Here is an 18,717-nt window from a genome sequence, read left to right as displayed (position 1 = left end):
TATTTTTATTTTATACACACTCCAAATGCTTCTTTATGTGCCTTTACCGCCATTTTCGCTGACTGCCCGGAGTAGTGAATATATTTATTGATGTCAAAGGTTTTAGCAGCTGATTCTGCCCACGATGTATTTGGTTTTTAGCCTTATAGAAAGAAAACTCTGAATAAAAAGTTCGAAATTTATGTACATTTTTTCGCAAAGATTTTTAAGAGATACACAAATACATACTCAAAAATTCAGAAAACTCTTGATAAAAGGGTCGATATTTTTATAAATTTTTTTTCGAAAACATTTTTGAGAGCTATAAAAGTGCATTCAGAAAATTCTAAGAAAAAAGTTCGAAGCTTTTGTAAAATTTGTTTTGAAATCGTACATACCCAAAAAAGTTCAGAAAACTCTTAGATACGATTTTAGTTCGAGTTTTTTCGAAAGCTTTTTTGATAGCCACAAAATTCAGAAAAATCTTAGTAAAAAGTTTGAAATTATAGACAGTTTTTTTTTAATTTTCAGATTTCTTCAAAAAGTTTTTCAAGAGTTACCCAAGTGCATATTCAATAACCTCTTATTAGACGGATCGAATTTTTTTAAAAAATATTCGAAGCTGTTTTGAGACCTACAAAAGTGCATACTCAAAAAAATTCAGAAAACTCTAAGTAAAAAGTTCGGACTTCTCGTAAATTTTTATTTGAATTTTCGAATTTTTTACAAAATGGTTTTTGAGAGTTACAAAAGTGAATATTAAAAAAAAAATTCAGAATGCTTTTTGCAAATAATTCGAAATTTTTATATAACTGCAAGCAAAAAGTTCGAAGTTTAGGTACATTTTTTTTGAAAAACATTTTTGAGAGCTACAAAAGTCCATACTCAAAAAAATTCCGAAAACTCTGGTAAAAGGTTCGAAATTTTTGTAAAATTTTTTCGAAAACGTTTTTTAAAGCTACCAAAGTGCAGACTCAAAAAAGTTTGGAATATTCGTAAATTTTTTTGTGGATTTTCGTAATTTTTCGAAAATATTTTTGGGAGCTAAACAATTTAGAAAACTCTAAGTAAATAGTCCAAATATATCGTAACATTTTTTTCGAATTTTTTAGAAAACATTTTTAGATTTGCAAAAACGTGCATTAAAAAAAATGAAGAAAACTCTGAATAATAATTTCGAAATATTCCCAAATCTATCAAAAAATGAAAAAGAAGAGTTTAATTGACGACATTTGAGAAAAATTATCATTGCTGTTTCCGCGAAGAATACGTCCATCTTAATGTTTGAAGGTAAGTTGTGTCCTTCAACTTTATTCTCACTTATTGATATTATTCTCTAATATAGCTTTTAAAATATTTTATATAAATAATACATATTATAAGAGCGTACTCTAACATTCTTTTGATTCAAGTTCATCAGACCACATTTCCATATTCTCAACACGTTTTGATCTTATAATGTATGTGAATCCAATTTCTTTAAAATTAAGCTTATTAAATAATCCAAGAGATGTGGTATTACCATCGGCTATCATTGTGATCGTATCTTCGCCCGCTTCGGCTAATTGACACCAGAAACGATGAATAATTGCAATGGCGAAACCATACCCACGATAAGCGTCTTTGACATGCAGCATACCAAGCAGACCCAAATTGCATCTAAAATTGATATGTTTATTGTTAAGTGAATATCTGTGAGATATCAAATTTGGGAACTAACCTAATACACCAGGCTATTAATTCCCCAGTCGTTTTTATATATATTCCAATACTTTGATTGTATGTTATGAGTCGCTTTATATATTCTAAACTACCGTGCTGACGTGAGTACCAAATATCATTCACAATTGGAGCATCGCTTAATGATAGCGGACGAAATTCTAGTTCTGGTGGGAGTGGGCTAAAAAGAAAAATGTTATTTGTGTTTGTGAAAATTGAGGTCGCTTTCGACTAAGAGCCGTTTGTACTATCTTCAACTACCCAATTATCTATAAGTTATCGAAACTCTTGTTTTATTCATGTTAACTGTAATATCGACTGACAGTTAAGTCGAAGGCAAAAGCTGCAGACATTGGTGCTTTATCGGTAACCGTATCGGTAACCTTATAACAGCTGATTCGACCAATCTTATGGGAATCGATGCAATCGATTGTTGGTGCCGCTAAGGTCGTAACCGTATCGTAGTCAACCAATTGGTTTTTGGTTTACCACCGTCGTAACGATAAACAGCTGATTAAGTTTGGGATATGACTACAGCGATACGACATACGGCACCAATGACTCCAGCTAAAAGTGTAAACAAAAGTCAGCTGTTTTCCTAGTTTTCGGGTAATCAGAACAGATTTTTGCAATTTATTCTAAAAGATTTTCACAATTAACGATTTGACTGGGGTGATCTACCCTCGGTTGGTGAAAACTAAAATGTTTAAAGAGGCTATTTATCCTACTTACTTACTTACTTAATGGGCGCTTTACCGTCTAAACGGTTATGGCCGTCCAACAAGGCGCGCCAGTCGCTCCTTCGCTCCACCAACCGGCGCCAATTGGTCACACCAAGGGAGTTTAAATCGTTTTCCACCTGGTCCTTCCAACGGAGTGGGGGCCGCCCTCTACCTCTTTTTCCATAGGCGGGTTCCGATAGCAACACTTTCTTGGCCGGAGCATCATTTTTCATTCGCATAACATGGCCTAGCCAGCGCAGCCGCTGCGTTTTAATTCGCTGGACTATGTTGATGTCTGCGTAAAGCTCGTACAGCTCATCAGGCTATTTATTATGCAGATAAATTCTGAGTTAACCAGTGATGATGCAAACGGCCCTAAGACGAAAACAATTTAAAATTTTACTCACACAACTTTCAGTTGAAAAATTTGTTTTCTCTCTAACCTAACTATTTTGAGTCTGAGAGTTTTTGTGTTTAATCCCATTTCCGTTAAAATCTTTAAAATTGTCTCAAGATGTGTAGCTGGTACTCCAGGCATTTTATAACCGCGACTCCAATCGAGTTGTGGTAATGCGAGCTTGAGCTGTTCTACAGCTTCCGCAGTATCCAAAGCGCCGATCATCAGTTGATAGCGATCCTGAAGGAAAATTATATTAGAAAGAATTTTTAAGTGTTATGATAATGCTATCCATATTGAAAATCTTGTTGATCTTGAAAAAGTTAGGAAAAAATATCAGTTCCATGCCCTTGAGCAATGCTGAACATTTAATCTTGCCAAATATTTTCCTTAGCTTAGAAAAAGTTTGGAAAAGTTATCTGTTCCAAGCCCTTTGACAATACTGAACATTTAATCGTACATAAATTTAAGTTTATTTAGCTCACATTAATAGTATTTGTATATGTACCCTATATATGAACCTGTATAGAATTTTCATATAGGCAGTGCCGCGCCACCTTTTAAGAAAGAGTTTAACTCGCTATACCACCGCAAATTTTTGAAGCATACATCCAATATTTGGCGGAGATATTTTAAATGTGAGGGAGTTGGGAATGTGAGTTGGAATAGAATTGGAAGTGGAAGTGCGAGTGAGAGTGAGATTGAAAGTGAGATTTAGAGAGGGAGTTACAGTTAGAGAGTTAGATGGTGAAGACGGAATGAGAAAAGGAAGAATTTGAAGATTGACAGAAAGAGGAAGATAGTGATGAGAGAGGGAAGTTGGTGATAGGAAGCAGTGATAGGTGGGCGGAAGAACCATTTTCGAAATGAGAGGAGCTTGTTTTCAAGCAGCAGAAATTCTTCCGGGTACGTTAGTATCCTTACATAAGAAGATAAGCTGATATTTTATAGGGACATATTAGCTACCTACAAAAAATTACGGAATGATAGTTAGGAAAGAAAAAGTTGAGTGGTTGCCGTCCCAACTAGATATAATAAGCTACTATAACCCTGTTACGTTCAGATTGGGGGCCATGATTACTAACGGGGACAGTCGTGTCTAATCATTAAGGCCTTTTTATCATCTTCTCTTAACGATGTTCGTCATCTTGGCAGATTACTGAGAACTTTCTGCTAATCAAGGCTATAGTTTTCCTGATAAGTAAAACATCGACCCTCGAAATTTCCTTTGTAGTGAAGTAAACTTATGACTTAAACTCACTGCGGCATGCATTTCCGTCAGGACGGGAACTTCAGCTCACCAATTCTGTACGCTGCCTTAAAGACAGTTGATTTTGAGCGTAGTAATTTACTGGCCGCCGGCTCATCAAATTTCCTAGCATAAGACACATTAGAAGCATACCGTGTACCGTGATATCCATTGCCCAGCTGACTATGACTTTCGGCCAACATTCAAACAAAAACTCGTCAGCTCGCTCATTGTCCGGCTGGGACTTGAGGCCCCAGGTCCATTTCAAATAAGGAGCTAGTCACGGAAATACTTATGTACCCAAATCCAAGAAAATCGCACCAATCAGTATTTTATTAAAAAATAAAACCGTCCCTGGTTCAATTCCCGAAAAAAAGTTCCTCAAGTAATATCTTTATCAAAGGTAGCCGTGTACCGAATTTCAAGCAAATCGCGCCGTTAATACAATTTTTGGGAGTGGTCTGTTCCTGGTCCACTTCCCGGAAAGAAGTATTTCTCAAATAAGGAGCTTGTCACAAAAGTATCTGTACCGAAATCCAAAGCCGGCCCCTCGTTCGCTTCCCGGAATTAAAAGTTTTTCAAATAATATCTTTATCAAAGTGCGATATTTCAAGAAACAAATTTGTATTTCGTTTAAGCTTGAGTATCGATGGGGAACTTATAATGATTATGTGATTAAAAATAAATAAATGCAAGGCGCGATAATCTCCGCAGAGATTTTAGGCCGCGCTTCTCTTCCAATTTGCATCGCGTTTTTTTTAATTTTTCCCACCAATTGGCGGGACGGGACCTACATGTTTTACGCTAACTTCGAGCGGCATCTGCAAGGCAGATGAGTTTTCACTAATAAGTTCTTCATGGAAGAAATACCCAAACTCGGAGTGCTTCCCAAATCATTGCCGAGGGGTGACTCCGCTTAGACCAATTTTCTTCTTATTGAAAAACTTTGCGTCTAGAATTTTGATATTGCTTTTCCCGGAGCTTGAACCCAGGATCTTTGGTGTGGTAGGCGGAGCACGCTACAACCATACCACGGAACTGCCGTGTGACTATCGACGTTAATTAGACCCAGCTCTAATTGTACATAGGGTATTATAACTTTGAGTGGATAACGGTTGGTTGTACAGGTATAAAGGAATCGAGACAGATATGAACTTCCAGTCTGTCCGTCCGTGCGTTTGTCCGTCTGTCCGTCCGTTAACACGATAACTTGAGCAAATATTGAGGTATTCCCCATAATATATACGGGCTTATGTAGACCCAGAATATATAGGTATTGAAAATGAGCGAAACTGGACGATAACCATGCCCACTTTTTTGATATCGAATGAAAAAAGATTTCTAAAGGTTATAAAGAACAAAAATGTGTAATTTTAAACTTACCACAATTAAAAAAAGTCCACTACTTTTCCAAACTTCTGGTAATGTATAAATTTGAATATGTTTCTGTCGGGGCTCCTTTTCAAACCAACAAATGTAGTTATTAAGCGTTTTATAGCCAATAACTTGGGTTTGACCTTTGGCTTTGTAAATGTCGCGTAGTTTTATTAAGTCATCGAACTTATTCAAAGTTATCAGGCGTTGTGACATTTTTCTTGGCAACAACTTATAACTGTCTGTGCGTATAGATATTTTTCCACTATATGCAAGTTTGTAACTAATTCTCATTTCACTATTTCTAATAATGCAAGTTTAGTTTGATACAATGCCGCACAGTGTAGAGTTATCATATAAGCTGTGGCGAAAAAAATAGTAGCAACTTGTTTAGAAATAGAATTCCAGAACCTCTTGAATAATATCAACGTATTGTTCATGGCATGGCAACCCTAACACATTCAAGATGTGGTGGCAACGTAGTTTTTGCTTTCACTTTATATTTATCATTCGTTTAATAAAATAAACATTGTACATCTTTTTTCTTTCCGCCAAGAGTAATCCGACAATAAAGTCAGTCAAAATCAATTCGGAAACCTTTATTTCAGTGGAAACAAAGGTTAGTATAATCATCAACATAAAACTGGTCCTATCGAGCCGGATATTTATTGACTGAGTAAAATGCAAAGAGATTGGGCAGATTTGGTACATCTTCGCGGACGTTTAAAAGGCTCAATTTCACGCACATTGGCATATGCAGAAAAGCCACCAGCGGAATGCACAGTGGAAGATGTATCATCGCGTTTGGAACGCTTACAGGGGCTATGGGATGAATTCACCGTCATATCTACGACGATGTATAAGTTCAGCAAAGATGCAGATTACACAGACCCGAATGAGGACTTTATCATATATGAAGACAAGGTTATGGCAGCACGTGGCCGGCTTCGTACATTACGCAACACGTTACAGCCACCGGAAGCAAAGGAGCACTCTATATCTCTTGCGAAGCTGGTTGAACAGCAGGCCTCTCTTTTACAACAATTTACAACGGCTCCCATTCATACAGCCGCATCTAAGGAAAATGACTTGCCAAAAATAATAATACCTCCATTTTTGGGCCAGTATAAAACATGGCCATCTTTCAAAGACCTATTTGTTAGTGCCGTTCATGAGAAACCTAACCTCACAAACACGCAGAAGTTTCACTACTTGAAGTCGTTTTTAAAGGACGAGGTGGCGCAAATTCTAACGCATATACCAGTCACAGACAGGTCGTACGATACAGCATGGGCACGTTTAAATGAACGATTCGATCGACCATGATACATTGTTGCATCATTTATTGAAGCCTTTGCCTCATTACCTTCATCCGTCTGCGAGGATGTCAGAACTTTGCGCAAAATTTCAGATGGTGCGAACGAGGTCATACGAGGGTTAGATGCCATTGGAAGAGGTGATCGCGACTGCTGGCTTATTTATTGGTTGGAGGGCAAATTAGACGCAGAGTCAAGACGCAAGTGGATCGAGGAAAGCAAAGAGGTGAGTGTTCCTACCATTAGTAGTTTTTTCAAATTTCTGGACTCTCGCTGCGAGGAGCTTGAGTTATCACATTCGAAGATATCCTCTGTTGGAAAGACAACCTCACCATCCAGCAACAAGTCACGGAGCCCGACCACACGAGCACTTGTTTCTATTGAAGGTAGCAGCACCAACCCAAAGTGCATCAATACAATTTCGAAGTGCCCAGCGTTCGCTGGCCTACAAATTCAAGCCCGACGTCAGTTCGTCAAGGATAAAACACTATGTTTTAATTGCCTAAAGGTAGGACATGCATCAAGCACGTGTTCACCAAAGTTTCGGTGTAGACGCTGTAACCGTCGCCACCACACTATGATTCACACTGATACTTATGAACCAAATACTGAGGTAACTTTAATAGTATCGACACAATCACAGCCCGGTTCAGTGACCCCCGTGGTGACCACTACACCAACCAAGCCTTGGTCTACCTCAGCTTATGTTTCACAACCATCCCATTCGTTAGACAGCTCTCATTGTAACGCAGTATCAGCATTCAAAAAACGTCGTAAAGCACTATTGCCCACCGCACTAGTCACTGTTCGAACTGCTCACGGACATTTCATACCGTGTCGAATTTTGATCGATTCGGCCTCAGAATTGTCTTACATTTCGGAACGTTGCGCACAAAAACTCGGCATTCCACGGTCCCCCTCTCGCATTGTGGTAACCGGAATCGCCCCTTCAAAGGCTGAGACAACGAGTGGCTGTATTTCTTTATTCATAAAGTCCCGTGTATCTGAAAGCAACTTAGCCGCAACTGCTCACGTGTTAAGTAATATAACTACGAAGATACCAGCGACAAACATTGACACCAAGTCAATGCCGGAGTTGCAGAGTATTCAACTTGCTGACCCCACCTTCCACATTTCATAAAAGGTAGATATTTGGTTAGGAGCTCAGCATGTGTGGGATGTTTTCACTTTCGACAAACTAGCCGATAACGTTGGCAATCACTTCGCTGTATCTACAATCTTCGGCTGGGTTGTTACTTCTATTATGTCCTCGGACTTAATTTCGTCAACGGTATCGCACATCACAGCAACGGATGTAGATCATACGCTCCGTACATTTTGGGAGATAGAAGAACCCAGCCAGCCTCCATCCACTTATTCCGATGATGCCTTTGTAGAGCAACATTTTCAAAAGACAGTATCGCGTCATATGGATGGCAAGTATATTGTCAACCTACCCTTTAAGGGGCAACCACCTTATTTCCAGAACACCTTGCAAGGAGCAGTTTCCAGGTTCTATGCTGTAGAGAGACGCTAAGCTATTAAGAGGTCAATACATACAATTCATAAGAGACTATGAGTCGATGGGACACATGCGCGAAATAAATGAATGCGATGACATAGTCGGCGATGGTCAGGTCTTGTATCTGCCGCATCACCCAGTTATAGGGAAAAAGTTAAGGGTCGTTTTCGATGCGTCCTATGGTGATATTAGGGGCGTATCTCTTAATAGCGTTTTACATGCCGGCCCAAATATTCAACGTAACCTTTTTACAGTTTGTTTAAGATTTCGTTTTCATCAGATATGGGTATCAGAGTCTCATCGCGACTACCAAAGGATAGTATGGAGGGAAAAGCCCAACGTGCCTTTGAAGCATTATAGGTTAAACACCATTACCTATGGCACGGCATGTGCGCCCTTTTTGGCAGTAAGAGTTCTGCAGCAACTAGCATATGACTACAAGGAACAGTTTCCTATGGGGAGTCGTATAATGCAGGAGGACTTTTATGTGGACGATGTTCTCACAGGCGCATCTTCGGAGATAGAATTAGCTGAAATCCGAGACGAGCTCATTCGGCTTCTTCGTAGTGCTGGCTTGGAATTAAGCAAGTGGGTATCTAATTCATCTCAAATAACTACAGAAGAAACCATGCAGCAGCCGATATTGTCAGACGAAACCACCAAGGTACTTGGTTTGCATTGGAGTCCTAAGACCGATAAATTGACTTATCAAGTACAGATGGTTATCCCATCAGTGCCTAGTAAAAGGGATGTTCTGTCAGCTGCTTCACGATTGTTCGATCCCTTAGGTCTCTTGTCTCCAATCGTTATACGCTTCAAGATTATGTTTCAAGCTCTTTGGCTACAAAATCTCGGATGGAATGATCCGCTACCTACGGACTTAGCTAACCTATGGGCAGCATATCAACAAGACATTAACCATGTATGCAATTTAACTATCACCCGTTTCGTTCCCAATAGTCAACATGTATTGGAACTCCATGCATTCTCAGATGCTTCGATCAAAGCATACGCAGCTGTGGTATATTGCCGCTTCTTAAATGAAGCAGGCCAGTCCAACGTCTCTCTGATAGCGGCGAAAACTCGTGTAGCCCCTTTGAAGACCATTTGCTTACCTCGGATCGAGCTGTGTGGGGCTCTGCTTCTAACGCGTCTGCTCAAGAACATTCTTGACTCAATGCCTTACGGGACTGTTAAAGTATGTGCATGGTGCGACTCCACGATTGCTTTATCAAGGCTTTCCATGCCCCCAGTAACGCTGAAGACCTTTTTTGCTAACCGAACTAGCGAAATTCTCGACACTGTTGCCCGAGATATTTGGCACCATGTAGCATCTAAGGATAATCCAGCTGATTGTGCTTCACGAGGAATGTCAGCTGAGAAACTCATAAATTTCGAGCTCTGGTGGACGGGACCAAACTGGCTACATAGCGAAAAGGAACTCAACAATACTTTAAGAAAAAAGCAGAATATATTTTTAAATACAGCCACAGAGGTTGCAAACGAAGTTAAGTCTACCGCCATTACCATGGTATCTACAAACGAAGCTGAGGATGATATATTTAGCTTGCTGTTTGAACGAGTATCGTCTTGGCACCGACTGTTACGAACTCTTGCGTATGTTCGTCGATTTATTAACCGCATATGCAAACGCACGGTATGTTCCACTTCCATAAAGTTAACGTACGATGAAATTAACCCTGCCCGGAACGAAATTTTTCGCTATGCCCAACGCTGTTTCAAGGATGAAATCGAATCACTTCGCCAGCATCAGGGTATAAGTAGTCGGACAAAGATCACAAAACTGACACCATACTTTTATGAAAATAGCCTCCTTAGGGTCGGAGGTCTCTAACTCTCACCTCGAAATGGAGGCGAAGCATCCGATCATCCTCCCAAATCGAACTAGGGTAACTGAGCTTTTACTGACGAGCGAGCACCTTCGGCATCTTCATCCGGGAGTTTCAGCGCTCTTTGTCATAGTACGACAGCAATATTGGATATTGGGGGCCAGAAACTTAATAAGAAGAATAACCCACGCGTGCCTGAAATGTTTCCTCCAACGGAATACAAATACTCAGCAGTTGATGTCAGATCTGCCTAGAATACGTGTACAGCAGGCCTTTCCGTTCCAGCACTCGGGCTGCGATTATGCGGGACCCATAATCATGAAACTATATCGAAGTAGAAACGCTCGCCAATCAAAGGGATACATCTGTATATTCGTTTGTCTTGCCACCTCAGCGATCCACATAGAGCTGGTAACAGATCTTTCAACTGACGGCTTCTTAGCAGCCCTCTGTCGTTTTGTATCTCGCAGGGGTAAGTGCACTCAAATCTTCAGTGACAACGGACGAAACTTCCTGGGCGCTTCACGGGCACTAAATGAAATGTACGACGTCCTGATGTCGCAAGTGCATAACGAGCTAGTTTCTGAAGTTTTGGCAGGAGAAGATATTCGATGGAACTATATACCACCTCATGCACCTCACTGGGGCGGAATTTGGGAGTCCGCTGTTCGCTCCATCAAGCTTCATCTACGTCGCGTTATTGGCAGCACTATCCTTACAACCGAACAGCTAATTACGCTTCTGACGCAAATTGAAGCTGTTATCAACTCGAGGCCCCTCGGCGCAGCACTTGATACAGATATTGATTATTTATCACCTTCCCATTTTCTCATAGGGCGACCGCTTACAATGGCACCTGAAGGCAGCTTGCAGGACATACCCGAAAATAAGCTCGACTACTGGCAACATGTGCAAAACATGTACCAAGGCTTTTGGCGTCGTTGGAGTAGGGAATACCTGACCTCATTACAAAATAGACCCAAGTGGAATCGTCGTTCGCCGAACATTGCCGTCAACGACCTCGTTCTAATTAAGGAACCTAATACACCGCCATCGGTATGGCCTATGGGTAAGGTAGTCGAAACATACCCGGGATCTGATGGTCTTTTACGCGTGGTTAGGCTTCGCACAGCCCGAGGAGAATTGACACGCCCTATCACGAAGCTATCAGTTTTACCTGTATTCTGAAACGATGTTTCAGTGGCCGCCGGGATGTTTAGAAATAGAATCCCAGAACCTCTTGAATAATATCATCGTATTGTTCATGGCATGGCAACCCTAACACATTCAAGATGTGGTGGCAACGTAGTTTTTGCTTTCACTTGATATGTATCATTCGTTTAATAAAATAAACATTGTACATCTTTTTTCTTTCCGCCAAGAGTCATCCGACAATAAAGTCAGTCAAAATCAATTCGGAAACCTTTATTCCAGTGGAAAAAAAGGTTAGTATAATCATCAACACAACTAAAGTAAAGAAAAGTCGGGGAAAGGCAAAATTTACAAAGCAACAAACCTTAAAAAGTTAAATAATTTTTTTAAGCTAATAGCAGATCTCCACTTAGATCGTTCCTTGGCTTTTTATTCCCAGCACTATCGTGATAGCTGCGTAAAGCCCACGCGGCTTCTTATAACACATCCTTCGCTTCTCGCCGTCGGTATCACGGACAGGACCATAAATCTTCCGCAGAGCTTTACTCTCGAACAATGCAAGAACCATCAATTTATTCTCTCAACACCGTCCATGATTCCGATTTGTCTTTATTTACCGCAAGACCCCCTTTTGGCTCTTTGTCCAATCTAGAGAAGGCGGAATTCACAGCGTGTTCAGGCCATTAGTATCAATATCATCAGCATACGCCAGTAATTGTACGCTCCCATAAACCGTGCCATCACGGTTTAGTTCTGCAGTTAGAATTATCTTGTCCAGCGTTAAGTTAAAAAAATCGCATGGCGTGTTATGGATTTGTCATTGATGTACCTTCGGTTTGCTATGAAACAGGAACTGATAAAACGTCAACATAAAATTGAAGGCACATCTGGAACGAGTCGATAACAAGCCGTTAAGTAACGAGTAATATAAAAACGAGCCTATAACAAACCTATAACTTAAGAGTGAATTTAAAAAATTAGTTTTCTAGACACATAAATGTTTACACATCGACCTTCACGAGTACTTGGTAGAGGCGTTTTTTTTTTTTTTTCAAATTGAATTTTTAGTATTTTTTTACCTCGTGTATCACACTTTATGACGTGAGAGCGCAGAAATGCAGTTGACAGATCTCTATAAGTATGAATGTATGTATGTACATAATTTCATAGTTTCTTTGAAGCTCCCTGCAAGGATTAAGAAGCATCTCTCCGAGGTCTCACAAAATGAAAGAGGCTTCAAATAGGGCGACTCCCTCCTAACGATTTATTTAACTTTATGCTGGAGAAGATAGTTCTAGCTGCATATCCAAATTATATGAGCCTACAACTGTTCTAGTAACAGTTTCAACGAATTAAATGGGGTTACACTGAAATGACAGCCCTTAAAAAATAAATAAATGTAAGGCGCGATAACCTCCGAAGAGATCTAAGGCCGAGCTTCTCTTCCAATTTGCGTCGTGCTCCTCTTGATTTTCCCTACAAATTGGCCGGACGGGACCTACATGTTTTATGCCGACTCCGAACGGCATCTGCAAGGCAGATGAGTTTTCACTGAGAGCTTTTCATGGCAGAAATACACCCGGAGCGCTTGCCAAACACTGCCGAGGGGCGACTCCGCTTAGAAAAATTTTCTTCTAATTGAAAAATATTATTTCTAAAATTTTGATGTTACTTTGCCCGGGGTTTGAACCCAGGGCATACGGTGTGGTAGGCGGAGCACGCTACCATCACACCACGGTGGCCGCCGAAATGACAGCCCTTGGTCGGAAAAAATCTCGAGTCGCTCCGCTACATGGGAAGCGATAATCCAACAACTGTTGCAGTATGTTGATGTTATTAAAGTCATCTAGCTTCTTGTCGACAAGTTTCGAAAGAATATGGGGTAGTCCTTGGAATTTTAAAGAAAAAGGTTTTCCGGTGTTTATGGAAGGAGGAAAAATTATGAGATCTATGAGCTCTACGCAAATATGAAGAAAGTACATCGACTTAGGCCAACGGCTTCGGTGGCTAGGTCATGCATAGGAAAGCAGAGGGTTCCACAGAGTGGGGATAGGCAATTTGGAGAAGATTTTACATATATTATTTCTCCCTTTCAGATATAGGATAGGATATATGGCTTTACTTTCCACCCAGTCGTGATGAAACTAAGTAAGACCTTATATCCGCTGCAGTAGGGAAAATTTATGGGGTGTGCGCCTATCTTTCTTAGTTTTCGCGGATGTCTCAAATACATTGCCGTTGTTCCGCCACGAGGTATTATCCTTATTTTCCTTGGACGTTTTGAATATGAAAAAAGCTTCCACTGAACGGTTAAATTATCAGGTCGTTAGAAAGCAGGTGCGATGGGCGTTTCTAGCCAATTTTGAGACCACGGAAAATACTCCCATCTACTACGCTGAAGCCTTGATTGCGGTTTTGGCCAGGCAAATCTCTTTATGCCTTAACCAAGTGCTACAGATAACCACGTTTAAAGTCGTTGTTGAGTCTCAACGACGCTTAACTTTCCCCACTGTAGACCCAAGAATCTTTTTGCACGCTCTGGCATAAGACAAAAAGCATTTAGATATTATGATCATATCATAGACACTTTCTTATTTTTCATAGATGTAGTAATTTTTTCTCCCCGTCACCTACAAGCGTAATGGATAGTACTTGGTGGGAGGTACCTTAATGAGATAAAGGGCTTAAAATATATCCGCAGTGAAGCTACCAGCCCCATGAGCTTCCTTTCGTACATATTTACCTACAGCTGACAGGCGAAGTACAATCCTACAATGCCTTCAACTTCTTAGTTATGAAGGCATGCCTTAAAGCAGCCTGCCTGATGTAAAGGCCACCAAAACCCACACGCAAACAACCGATGCCGTGACAGCCGGGCTAGTTCCAGAATGCCCGTTTAAATAGCTAGGTATAAAGTTTTGCCTTTAGTTACTTCGTTAGCGTACGTAATTTTATATAATTTTATATTGCTACTACATTATTAAAGCAATTATCACGAAACAATTTTTTCGACGTTACTTGCCGTGCCGCTGCAGCTTCAATGCGATAGGACAAGTTAAATTGCACATCATCGCATTGTTCTAAAATCAAATTTCCTTCTAATGAAATTTAAATATATCGAAAAATTTAACTTCGGCAAATTTACACACTAAAGCACTTCAAATGATAAAAAAGTTAATACAACCTTTAACGCAGGTGATCATAATGTACCTTGTACACTATGCAGGTGATATGCGACTGATTTTGCATTCCTTTGTTTACTTATTCGAATCTAATTTTCTCATTCTCAAAATACCCTTACTTTTGTGTATATGCTTTTGCGGCAGCTACTCACGAACGTACGTACCAAAAACCTGTCAGCTGACACGGCCTATCTCATAGATGAATGGATTTGCAACTCTTTGTTTCGAGAGAGCGCTGTCAAAATGCACATTTTTTATAACATTTGTCAATGATGCCACTCTAAACAAAAATGAATAGATCTGAAAATGAGGATTTTTGACATACATTCGGCGATTATAGTTTCAATCATTTAATAAAATGATAGTCGTAAAATATTTATTTCCTTAAAGTTATTTTACAATAATACGACTAGTTAGAGTTAAATATAAACAAATCTAAATAAAATTTACATTTCGATTAAATTAATTAGTCAAATATTGTAACGCATTTAACTCGCAGTGAAAACCATATATTCTTTTGAAATTTCAGTAAATCGGACCTATGATATAATAGTTAACATTATTTAATGGATAAGGCTTATCCTACATGTCTGGCGTTCCAGGTTCTGTGATCAAAATGGACTGGTTGCATCGGGAGTTCATATTTACAAAACCTATTTTTAGTGATAACTTTTGAATGGGAAATAATATTTACAATCCGCCTTCGAACTAATAATACTTACTCTAAAACAAGTATTTTTATCCTTTTTCCCATAATTTTTGAACGCTATTCTACAGTTGTAGGTCAAACTAAAGTTTACCAAAATTTTTAGCACGTTTTTCGTTTTGGCTGACACATTTTTTGTTCTGGCACCCGCTTCAGCTCGCGCGAGGGATTTATCTGTGATTGTTGCCAGCAACAACTAGAAGATAAATCCCTCGTGAGAGCGAAAATATGGGAGCGTAAGCAAAAGATTCGTATCAATCTAATCTATGGCCCATCTTATGAGTGTGCAATGTAAACGAAAACTCACCGACGTGCAACGCCCGTACGTACGTAGCCCGGAACGTAGAAATCAAAACAATTTTGATTTTTTCCGTAAGAAAGTGTTAGCTGATCTATCTCTCACTAGACAGAGTTGCCTAGTAAACTTTTGTGCGCTAATTTTTGACCGTTGCAGTTTTATGCAAAAACACCTAATTTAAGTTTAAATAAATTGTGAAAATAATTCGAAATAATTATGTAAAAGTGCAGATTACAAATATGTAATCTATTTATATTTATTAATATTAATTCCAGCCTTTTACAACATCAAAAATTAAATTGGAAAAAGTTGATGATTCCATAAGCATGCATGCAAAATGGTCAATGGCAACATTGCTTATCTGTAAACAATATACACACAAATATGTTATGTGCATATACACAGACGCACACATTGATGCCTACGGGCTTGAGGGTTCGGTCAAATGTGTTTCGTACGACAAACGTCCGTACGTACGGCACACGTCGGTGGGTAATTGCCGTTTTTGTAATGTTGTTAAAAGTATTTTGCTCAGGGAAGAGTACATATATCTTTGATTTAGCAGTTGTTAGATACATGCAATTACATAGCTATCACGGTTGTTACACCATGTTTTCATTTGGGACCAAAATTCAACGGAAAAAAGGACCAAATCCCAAACAAATGGACCAAGTTTTTGAAGTTTTAATTGGCTTACAAACAATTCGGCACTTCACGAATGTATCGAATTCTTTGTAAAATCTTTGATTTCAGGTTATGGTAAAGTACACATACTTTCATTCTAACAGAAAGTCTTATATAAATAATTGTTTTAACGAAAAACCTTAGAGCAAACCCGTGCAGCAAGCCAAACTAGTTCTGTTTTATTTACATACAAATTTTATTTTTAAACTAAATTTCTTCAGGGCTCGGTTGTATCAAGTTTTGTTATAAAATAAGACAAAAATTAAAAAAAAAAAAATTGTTTCCAATAGCTTGGTGCTCCACTTTTTTTAAATTTATTCTTTACTCTTCCGTTTACCAATGCACCCTCACGCTTTCCCATCTATGGCTTAGATTCAGTAAGCGCGGGTTTTGAAATGTACATTATTTCCATGTAATTTGTGTTAGAGAAAAATGTACATTTCAAAACTCACATTAATTGAATCTAGCCACAGTCCTCAGATTTACTATTGAAAAGTCTTAAAAGTTTGAAGTGTGTAGTAATGGTCGAATTTCCATTTGACGAGGTACGAGAAATTAGTTATTATTAACAATGTTATTATTAAAGTTTCTGGGGTTCTGCTCTCCAACGGGAATATTTTGGCACAAAGCATTGATATCAGATCTACGTTGAGCATTTGTTAAGTTATCACTTTCCAAAAATATGTCTTATTCCAATTAAAATATTTTTTGGGTTAAGATACTCTTTAGCGCAATCGGAAATATAAAAACCTTTAATTCTGTAACTGATATTGAATTTGACGGTTGTATAGCAGAAATGCTATTAACTTCCAGACAAAAAAATAGAAAATATAGCCGCATCGCAATGTGAAAAACATAATAGCCTTGGAATTCCTAAAACTCATCAATTTGTTTTGTGCTGTGTGAGAAAAATATAAAAATTCTCATTACCTATCAAAGCATATCGCATAACTTGAACATAAAATAATGGGAAGTGCATTTAATATAAAACAAATTAGTCTCATTAATTCATTTAGTTTTCAATACAAGAATGTCTTCATCAGTGGACAATTCCGTCCAATTACTTTAAGATGTACGTGCATTTTCAACAACTATTTTTAAGCTCAAACAGTGACAAAATCTTTCACGAAAAGTTTTTGATAAACGATCGAAATATCTAGCCACCAAAACAAGATTTTCTGATTAACCGCTAGTTTCACCCTAACGAAAATTGGTTTGCTTCAAGATCCAACACTTTTCTAAACTACCTACTAGGTGAAGTGCCATTGTTCTGCTAGATTTTGTTGATATCAATTTTTTTGTAAGAAATCCATTGAGGTAAATTATAAATTATATAAGGGTTAATGAAGGTATGGAAAATTTTGTGGGCAGTGTTGAACATTTTTCCAAAGTGAAAACAATCTTGATTACAGCCTAAAAAGGACCAAAATTGGATAAAAGGGACCAGCGGACCAAATGGGGTTGGAAAGATCCGTTTTTGGTTCAAATGGATCAAAGTGGCAACCGTGATAGCTATACACCAGTAGGTACATATGAAGTAAATAGAGATGTTGCGAATATTCGCATGCAATTAAGCAAACAAATAACTTTAATGGTACCAATGGATCAAGCTACCTATCTTCTTTTTTTCTTGTAGCAGCGCTACGCTCTATCCAATAGATGCGATCACTCGCAAATTGTCATCGATATCTTCTAATATACATAGTTCCAAGGAAAGTTGCAGTTTCCACAGGGTTGGATCAAAGTGATAAGCTTATTATAGGCTCCGGTTCCACACTGCAATGGAGTCGCGCTCGCCTAACATACTAATGATTCTGGGTTTAAACCAAGTCCGAAAAACATCATCGAAATACTTTAGTAAAAGCGTTTCCTAACTAGGGCGCCCCTCGACAGCCGTGTGTGTATTTCTGATAAACTTATTAACGATGGCTCATCTATCTCGCAGGTACCGTTCGAAGTAGGTCCCATCTCGCAACAAGGATACAATTTCGAAGTGACACGAAGAAAGTTGGCAGAGGTGGTCGGTTAAATCTCCTCGCAAGAATATCGCCCAAAGATGTTATTATATTGTTAAAAACATTATTAAGACGCAGTCACCGTCAGGAATGTAACAACCGAGCTTCTTTTCCAACTTGTGGAGTGACCCTAAATTTGTATGCCGACTCCGAGCAGTATTTGCTCGGGTAATTAGAAGAATTTTGCTGGGATGCTTTACACAGCAAAAATACACTCGATGGGAACCATTGCCTGGGGCGACCCTGATTTTAGAAAAATTTAGCGAGGTTGCCAGCTTTTTTGGAACCGGATATTTTTTTGGGAACGTTTCGCTTTGAAAACGGTTACTTTCTTGGAAATCGGTTTTTAGAATAGGCACGTTTTTGGAATCGATAACTTTTTGGAACTGGCTACCTTTTGGGAATTGGTGACATTTTTGGAATTTGTTAATTTTTTGGACCCATTTGCTTTTCTAATCCAGCTATCTTTTTAGAAACAGTAATTTTTTTTGGACTGCTTACAATTTGGGATCGGTTATTTCGTTGGAACCGGTAATTTTTTTAGGAATGAGT

At 38.9% G+C, this 18,717-nt stretch overlaps 1 protein-coding gene across 2 annotated transcripts; it reads right to left on the bottom strand.

Annotated features, from left to right (window-relative positions):
- Window positions 1-1,256: 1,256 nt before the first annotated feature.
- On the bottom strand, window positions 1,257-14,480 carry LOC137240880 (uncharacterized). Of its 2 annotated transcripts, XM_067767803.1 has the most exons (5): window positions 14,465-14,480; window positions 5,450-5,801; window positions 2,828-3,057; window positions 1,700-1,879; window positions 1,257-1,638 (listed from the first exon to the last, which is right to left on the bottom strand). In XM_067767803.1, exons 2-5 carry the CDS (start codon window positions 5,732-5,734, stop codon window positions 1,371-1,373), a joined length of 963 nt encoding a protein of 320 aa, XP_067623904.1. In that variant the 5' UTR covers window positions 5,735-5,801; window positions 14,465-14,480; the 3' UTR covers window positions 1,257-1,370. The 2 variants fall into 2 exon arrangements, with proteins under 2 accessions (XP_067623904.1, XP_067623905.1); XM_067767804.1 differs by lacking the exon at window positions 14,465-14,480 and having other exon boundaries at window positions 2,864-3,057.
- Window positions 14,481-18,717: the final 4,237 nt, after the last annotated feature.

This window comes from Eurosta solidaginis, chromosome 2 (genome assembly GCF_040869045.1).
Source record: "Eurosta solidaginis isolate ZX-2024a chromosome 2, ASM4086904v1, whole genome shotgun sequence".
Lineage (NCBI taxonomy): Eukaryota > Metazoa > Arthropoda > Insecta > Diptera > Tephritidae > Eurosta > Eurosta solidaginis.
Note: the sequence above shows the minus strand (reverse complement) of the source record. Positions and strands in the feature narration are given on the sequence as shown.

What these genes read in the sequence shown, in the direction of transcription:
- LOC137240880 (XM_067767803.1), bottom strand. Translation starts at nt 5,734, where the DNA reads ATGAGAATTAGTTACAAACTTGCATATAGTGGAAAAATATCTATACGC. An exon ending in ATTTTTCAACTGAAAGTTGT is followed by an intron (nt 1,880 to 2,827) that starts GTGAGTAAAATT and finishes TTTTCTTTTTAG; the next exon opens with CCCACTCCCACCAGAACTAG. An exon ending in TTAATAGCCTGGTGTATTAG is followed by an intron (nt 1,639 to 1,699) that starts GTTAGTTCCCAA and finishes TATCAATTTTAG; the next exon opens with ATGCAATTTGGGTCTGCTTG.